General features: G+C 51.9%; 2 protein-coding genes across 2 annotated transcripts; one reads left to right on the top strand and one right to left on the bottom strand.

Annotated features, from left to right (window-relative positions):
• Nucleotides 1-72: 72 nt before the first annotated feature.
• On the top strand, nt 73-1946 carry RASD1 (ras related dexamethasone induced 1). Its single transcript, XM_010719584.3, has 2 exons — nt 73-473; nt 685-1946. Exons 1-2 carry the CDS (start codon nt 188-190, stop codon nt 1233-1235), a joined length of 837 nt encoding a protein of 278 aa, XP_010717886.1. The 5' UTR covers nt 73-187; the 3' UTR covers nt 1236-1946.
• A 1837-nt stretch (nt 1947-3783) lies between these two features.
• On the bottom strand, nt 3784-7368 carry MED9 (mediator complex subunit 9). Its single transcript, XM_010719583.3, has one exon. The coding sequence runs from the start codon at nt 4623-4625 to the stop codon at nt 4383-4385; it is 243 nt and encodes an 80-aa protein (XP_010717885.1). The 5' UTR covers nt 4626-7368; the 3' UTR covers nt 3784-4382.
• Between the last annotated feature and the right edge of the window lie 97 nt (nt 7369-7465).

The following is a 7465-nucleotide window of genomic DNA, read 5'->3' as shown; positions in this document are numbered from 1 at the left end:
TGACTCAGCCCCGGGCCGTGACGCGCAGAGGGGCGGGCGCTGCATCCTGCATATAACGCGGAGACCGCGGGCGTGCGGAGCTCAGAGCGGCCTTCCAGCCTGGGAGAGAGAGGGGCCGAGCAGCCGGGCACACCTCGCCTTCCTCCTCCTCATCCTCTCGGCGCGAGCTGCACTTCGGCCGGCTTCAATGAAACTGGCAGCGATGATCAAGAAGATGTGTCCCAGCGAGGCCGAGCTGAGCATCCCCGCCAAGAACTGCTACCGAATGGTCATCCTGGGCTCCTCCAAGGTGGGCAAGACGGCCATCGTCTCGCGCTTCCTCACCGGGCGCTTTGAGGAGCAGTACACTCCCACCATCGAGGACTTCCACCGCAAGTTCTACAGCATCCGCGGTGAGGTCTACCAGCTCGACATCCTGGACACGTCGGGCAACCACCCCTTCCCCGCCATGCGGCGCCTGTCCATCCTCACAGGTACGTGGATGGGGAGCTCCAGAAGGAAATGGGGGTTCTCCTGTTGGAGTTTGGGTTTTCTTGGTCACTTTAGAGATGGTTTTCTGCCCGTCTCTGGGTGGGATTTTGTGCGTGCATTGGGTGGGTGACTTTGTTGCCTGGTTCTCCCCTCCCCTGTTTATCTATGGGTCGGTGTGCGCATCCCCATCTCACGTCCCCGCTTTGTCCCCAGGTGATGTTTTCATCCTCGTGTTCAGCCTGGACAACCGGGACTCCTTCGAGGAGGTGCAGCGCCTGAAGCAGCAGATCCTGGAGACCAAGTCGTGCCTGAAGAACAAAACCAAGGAGAACATCGAGGTTCCCCTGGTCATCTGCGGCAACAAAGGCGACCGGGACTTTTACCGGGAGGTGCAGCCCCGAGAGATCGAGCAGTTGGTGGGCGCAGACCCCAAGAAATGTGCCTACTTCGAGATCTCGGCCAAGAAGAACAGCAGCCTGGATCAGATGTTCCAGGCGCTCTTCGCCATGGCCAAACTGCCCAGCGAGATGAGCCCCGACCTGCACCGCAAGGTCTCGGTGCAGTACTGCGACATCCTGCACAAGAAGGCTCTGAAAGGCAAAAAGCTGCTGAAAGAGGGCGGCCGGGGCAGCACGGAGGAGGCGTACGGCGTCGTGGCTCCCTTCGCCCGCCGGCCCAGCGTCCACAGCGACCTCATGTACATCCGTGAGAAAGCCATCGGCGGAGGGCACGGCAAGGAGAAGGACCGCTGTGTGATCAGCTAGGAGCCCCAGCGTGAAGGAGGGAAGAAGGGAGGAAGGAAGGAAGGGAAGGGGGAAGGATGCTCGTTTCCAACGGGACTTTGGGCAGGCGGGAGGGCGGGCACGCACCCAGCTGGGCGCAGACTTGCCTCTTCCCCAGCCTCCCTCCTCCCATCGGCTTCCCCCCCCCCAGGGCACATGCTGGGAGAGGGGGAGGACTTGGAGGCAGGAGGGGATCAGGGAGATGATAATGGCAAAGTGCAGATGGTGAGCTGGGGGGATGAGCACTCCCAAACTGCCCAGCCTTGGGCCAGGGCATTGCTGTCAGGAGGGCAGAGACCTGTGAGAATCCACCTGGGGCTTATGGGTTTCTTTTTGTTTCCTTCTGTTTATTTTTACTTGAGAAGCTGTGCACGGACTCTGGCTCTGTGTCGTGTGTTTGTCTGTGTTCGCCAAACACGTGCAGAAGACACTTCTAAGCTGTTGCAAAGACTCTGCAGAGTTACAGCCCCAATGGACCAAAAACTGACTCTTGTTTACATTTGTCTTGTCTGATTTGCAAGATTTGGGGGGCGGGGGGAGCGGGAAGGGTTTTTTAAATGAGAAAACAATAGGCACTTTATGTAGGTATTGGTTGTCACTGACATGAACAAAAACCTTCAAGTGTTTCTACCGTGGCTGAAACTTGATGTTTTATTTTTTCTACAAAATAATAAAAATCTTTTTCAAATGACACTTTGTGGCTTTTTGCCTTTGCTTCTTCCCCGATCCCTGCAGCAAAACCAAATCCTGTCAAACCCAGGCCAGATCCCAGCTGTAAGGCTGGATCAGTACTCAACTCAGTGCCTTTATTACCCCACTTTCTCTGACTCCCGGTGCAAAGGTTTCTGTCTCGGAAAGCGGCCGCAGAGGGCAGCGGGGCCATGCACGCTGTTACTCCAGCCGGCCGCTGAGCCAAAGCTCTTTCCTCACTGCACTGGGCAGCACTGATCTGCATTGCTGTCGCTCCCCCAATAAGCCAGGCATCGCCATCTCGTTCACAGCAGAAACCAAGTGAAATGACATCATTTAATGACAAAGAGCTCATTGTGCTTCATGCCTTCCCCCGATTAAATAAACACTCTTTAATGATGTCAACAGAGAGTGATTCATTTGCGCCCCGTCCAGGATATTGTTTTTGTTTTGCAACATGAGTAAAGGAAATACTCGAAAGGTCACCTTCGCATGCGACGGGTTTTGATCTCTCACTGCCAGTAATCACTGCTGGAAGTGAAAGGAAAAAGTGAAAGCTCTGCAAAGAGCAGCTCTCACTGGCTCCAGATTCTCCAAAGCAGCCTGCTGGTTCTGATCACACTCAGCAGCCCCGTTCCACCTTTAAGTTGCACAACAGACCTACATTTAATATGTATTAATGGGGAAAAATTCTACTGAAGCCATAAGGTGTGGGAGAGTGAGACGGCAAACAAAACCACTTCAGTTTGGTCTGAAACTTGGATTCAAGTTAACTTGTTGCTGTGCTGAGTGCCAGGCATTTCTTTGGAAACACTTTGCTCCTTCCAGCTCTTCACACGGCCTGTTTGACAGGAATAGCAGCTGGCCAAAAGGAGAAACCTCCATCCAGGCACGAAACACAAGAATTTATTGAGCTGGAACAGCGAATCCTGTCAGAAAGGTAATTTCAGTAGTAAAAAAGTGTACATTGTGCTTTGTTTATCTTGGTGTTCCGCTTTGCTCAGAGTTTACACGCGGGCACCTTCCCAAAGAAATCACCAGCAAAGCACTCAGTGGGGACAGAGTGATCTCTGAGCTACAGGTGAACTGAATCACCCCAGCTCCCAGAGAGCATAATTACCTGCCTCTTGACTTCGGGAAGCCAAATCCTACCCAAACAGACCCCGTTCTCATTGTTTGAATGCTCCCTGCTCTCGAATGCAGGCTCTCAACCAACACTGTATTTCACCACTCCGTTTTTCACCTCTTCCACTCCTGAGCTGCTCCACCTTTCAGCGTTAACTCAGAGAGCCGTGAGATCCGAGGGCTTGTCACATACCTGTTAGTGGGTGAGATGCTCACCAGGTTGTCATCTGACACCCGGCAGCTCCCAGCAGGAGGACAGAGGACAAGGAGTTCTGAGACCCATCTGAAAGCAATACAACATTCGAGAGCTTTCCACGAGCATCTGACGTTCAATACTCAGTGTTTGTGTTTGTGTTTGTGGGAAGCCCCTGGAGCATTTCAGACACAGAACTGATCCATCCTGTTGAGCCTGACTTGTGTCACTTAGGGAATAACTAAAGCTGCTGTCATTTATGCCTTTTGTTTTAATCCTGCTTTTCCTTTTTCTGCTGTAAGAGCAGGATGCCCGGTGTGTCGCTCACCAAGTTGGTGTGAAAGCCCTACGCATCCAAAGCCCACCGAAATCCACTCCCCTGGCAGGCTCTGCTTTGCTCTCCCATCACCAAAAAGCAATGCTAAGAAAGAGGAGCAGAGCCCAGGCTGTGCACCACCCTTGTGCTGCCACACTCCAGCCCCGCTCAGCCCACATGCACTCAGTGAATACAAAGAGGGACAGTTTGGAGTTTCTAACCTTTACTCGACTCATCTCAAGCACAACTATCAACTGTTTAAAAACAGAGAGAAAAATACAAAAGTAACAAAAGAAAGCAACCATTCCTCTTCCGACACACTGACTGCAAAGCACCCCAGAGATCCTTCCCAGCAAACAGGCTTTCCAGGCCAAACAGCTCGTGCTTCCCCTGCATGTTCCCTTTCAGTGTTTGTCATTTCAGAAGTGGAAAAAAAAAAAGTGGAAAATATCTCCTTTTTTTTCTGTTGAACTTAACCAGCAGGTACTTCGATTTTTTCTTTAGAGAAAACATAATGTGCTCTGCTTGCTTGAATGAAAAAAATACAACCAACCCCAAGGGAAAAGAGCTGCATATACAAATGCACACAGTCCTACAGCAGATCAAAGCAAAGGCACTGCTTTAACCATCACATGTGAAGGACACACGAAGGGTTCTGGTTCAGTGTCACATGCCTGTGACCCACACAGCCACGACTTCACAGTAACGTGATCAAAAAAACAAAGTAAGCCTCTGCCAACTTTTTCTCTCCTTTCCAGCCAGGAGAAGAGGCATTCCAGACTCAGACAACAGAGCTGCTCCCTTCCTATTCCTTAGGGATTTCGAACATGCAAAGGCTCTTGTACTTCTGCAGCAGTTCATTCTTGGTCCTGACCTGCTCCCGCAGGTTCTGCAGCTGCTGCTGCTGCTGCTCTGGGCTCACACTGATGCCAGGCATGGCACTGATCAGCTTCCTCATCTCCTGGAACTTGTTCTTGAGCTCGTTCAGCACCTGGTGAACATCCTGGCTATCCTTGTCCATGCTGCAGAGGGAAGAAAACAGAGACATGATTCACATCTCCTGTTGGACAGGCCTTCAGCTTGCTGGGGCACTGCATAGTCAGGGTTTCTGCTGGAATTCACTGGGAAACTTTTGCTCCTGGTATCTAATTCACACCCAATTCACCTATCACAACAAAACAACCAGAAACAGATACACAGAGCGGGCAGCCACTGGGACAAACTGGTTTCCTGGTCTTTTTCAGCACACAATCCAATAACCTTAATTGCAACCCTACAGGTTAAGACCTGGTCTGCAGCTTTAAAACACTACCACAAACTCTCACTCTGTTGAAATTCCCATACGGGGAAGGTAAGATTACACACACATGTTGTGTGTACGCACCTGGGAAAAAAGACCTCAGCCCCACCTGTGACCTGTTGCCAAAGCAATACAAAAAATCAATGCAGTCAAACAGCTTGACAGCAGAAAATAGAAATTGTTCCCCAAAGTATCAGAGAGTGTCCAATGGCAGAGAGAACGGCATTTCGGAGCTTCAGAACGACTCTCTGGGGATGTCTGTCTAATAAAGAGAAGCGACAGCTTATTTTTTAAAAGCAGCACAATTGCTTCTGCAGCTCTGTGCTTCTCAAGGCTCAGTGTTGTCTGAGGCAGCGTCTGCCCTCAAACCCTCATTAGTATCTGCTTCAGCTTTGTTAGCAAAGGCGAGAAGTTTTACGATTCCAGGCAAAGGCGAGACTGCTTCCAAGGCAGCGCTAATAACGAGAGTGGGATGCTGACGGCCTCTGAAAGCTGGCAGCCTGTTCAATAGCCAGACCCAAAATAAAACTGCTTGGCATGACCAGGGCAGAGAGGTGCTTGATTATAACTTTGGGGAATCGTGACACGACTGAGAGCAAAACTTTTAACCAGATGGTCCCGTTCGTTTCAACAGCCTGTTGGAACAAAATATTCATTACTCCTCTCTAAATAAAACTGCAGCTGGTACTACAATGTATCCCCATTATGCAGGCATTTACAGTCAAGTTGACAGTGGAAAAATACAGGCACACACACGCTGCACATCTGGGAAGGATGGGTTGGCACTGCCTTTAATCCATATTAGCTGCATGCTAGCTTCAAAGGGCTGATCAGGTCTCTCCACAGCTTGTTCTCTTGTCCACACACAGAGAATGGATGGTTGCCTGTTTGGTTGGTTGATTTGAAGGAATAATTATTTTCAGGTTTGTTGTTTTTGTTTTTCTGATGGGAGGTTTTCAAGCAATTGAAGCAACTTCTTCTGTCTGAGAGCACAGACAGGCAGATGTGAGGAGGAGTGTGGGAAGACGTTCGGCCACCTGCAATTCACAGATTTAAACACAATGTCCAGCCACAGCCTGCACTGATGGACAGTGCTTGGGATCTCCCTTAAAGGACTGAGTTCTTCAAACCCGTCCCAAGCTGCCCAGCAGCTCTCCTTCACCAGTGTCCCTCCACCGTGTCTCACTTACAGCTCCTGGCTACAGCAGCACAACCCACCATCAGAAGAACCACGCACCTCACAGGTAATGACACTTGATTATACAACGGTGAAAGTAACAGCAAGCCCTGCTTAGGAGAACTTTCTCGGGACTCAAACAACAGGAAAGAACACATGTCCTTGAATGTAAGCAAATGTACGCAATACATCACTGCTCCTGAGCACAGTCACCTTGGAGATGTGAAGTGTCTTCAGGGCTGAGTCAGTGTCAGAACAGCAGGGCCGGGCTCAGAGCCTGGCGGTGGCGTTAAAGGATAATACGTTTGCCATCTGTCAAGGATGTGAGGCAACACGTCCCACCACTCCGTCTGACCCCTCTGCAGTGCTGCTCAGTGCACCTACGTCTGCTCACACCATCCAGTAAATGCTGTGTGCCAGCATGGGGGGGAACGGGTAGTGGGAGTGGGTGGCTCAGTGGGACAGGGCACAGGATATCCTGGGGACTGTCGCTGTGGGTCGTCACGACTTGCTTGGTGATACACAGGAGTCTGGGAGATCTCAGCTCGTGGCTCCGGCTCACTTTGCCTCTGTACTCATATGCAGATGGCAGCGGGCTCAGCCTCACCTCAGTGGCCTGGGTGGATCAGGCAGGGTTGAGCACATGGACAGCAGCAGCGCAGTGGGGAAATGGAGGGTGGGTTTGGGTTCTCACAGCTCTCCTGAATCTAGGCTGGTGTGTCTGTGGGGTATTCGGTCTTTCCTTGTGATGGCCCTCCAGCTGCAGGGTTATTAAGGGCAAACCTCTCTCAGCACTCAGACATGCTTGACACAAGCAGAAGCCCAGCAGGAAACAAACCAGCCTCAGCTCCCATAGAAGTGTGCAGGGAAAGGGCAGTCAGGCCCAAAACAAGGAATGGGAATTTGCGCTTCCTGTGCCCTCTGCCTCACTGTGCAGCGTGCCCAGGTCACGGGGCTGCTCACAGCAGTGCTGTGCTCCTACCGGGAACTCAAACATTTCCAACGGGGTTACCGTGGGCCAGAAACACTCTGGGTGTTAGAACCCTTGTACAAACACCTTTAACCCTACAGCACTGATTTTGAACTGGAAAGAGACTGACTCAACCTGCAGAAGCCTTCCTCTTTCTCCCAGTGCCAGACAGCACCGCTGCCCTGGGACAGCCCGTCCTTTACTTATCAGCCAAACAGAGCAGCAACACGGGGCAATAACTCCGCACAGCGCAGCTCAGCGGGTCTGCCAGGGCTCTGCACCACCTCGGTGACCCCAACTCTGCCCGGGGACGAGCACGACTCAGAGCAGAGCCGCTCCACCCCTCCCAGAGACCCCAGCGGGGAGAAAAAAGGCAACAGGGAGCATCACTGCGGGGCGGCCGGGGGAAGGCCGGCCCGGCGCTGCGCGGCGAGCCCGCGG

The sequence above is a fragment of the Meleagris gallopavo genome, chromosome 16 (assembly GCF_000146605.3).
Source record: "Meleagris gallopavo isolate NT-WF06-2002-E0010 breed Aviagen turkey brand Nicholas breeding stock chromosome 16, Turkey_5.1, whole genome shotgun sequence".
Lineage (NCBI taxonomy): Eukaryota > Metazoa > Chordata > Aves > Galliformes > Phasianidae > Meleagris > Meleagris gallopavo.
This window is presented reverse-complemented; position numbering and strand designations above follow the sequence as displayed.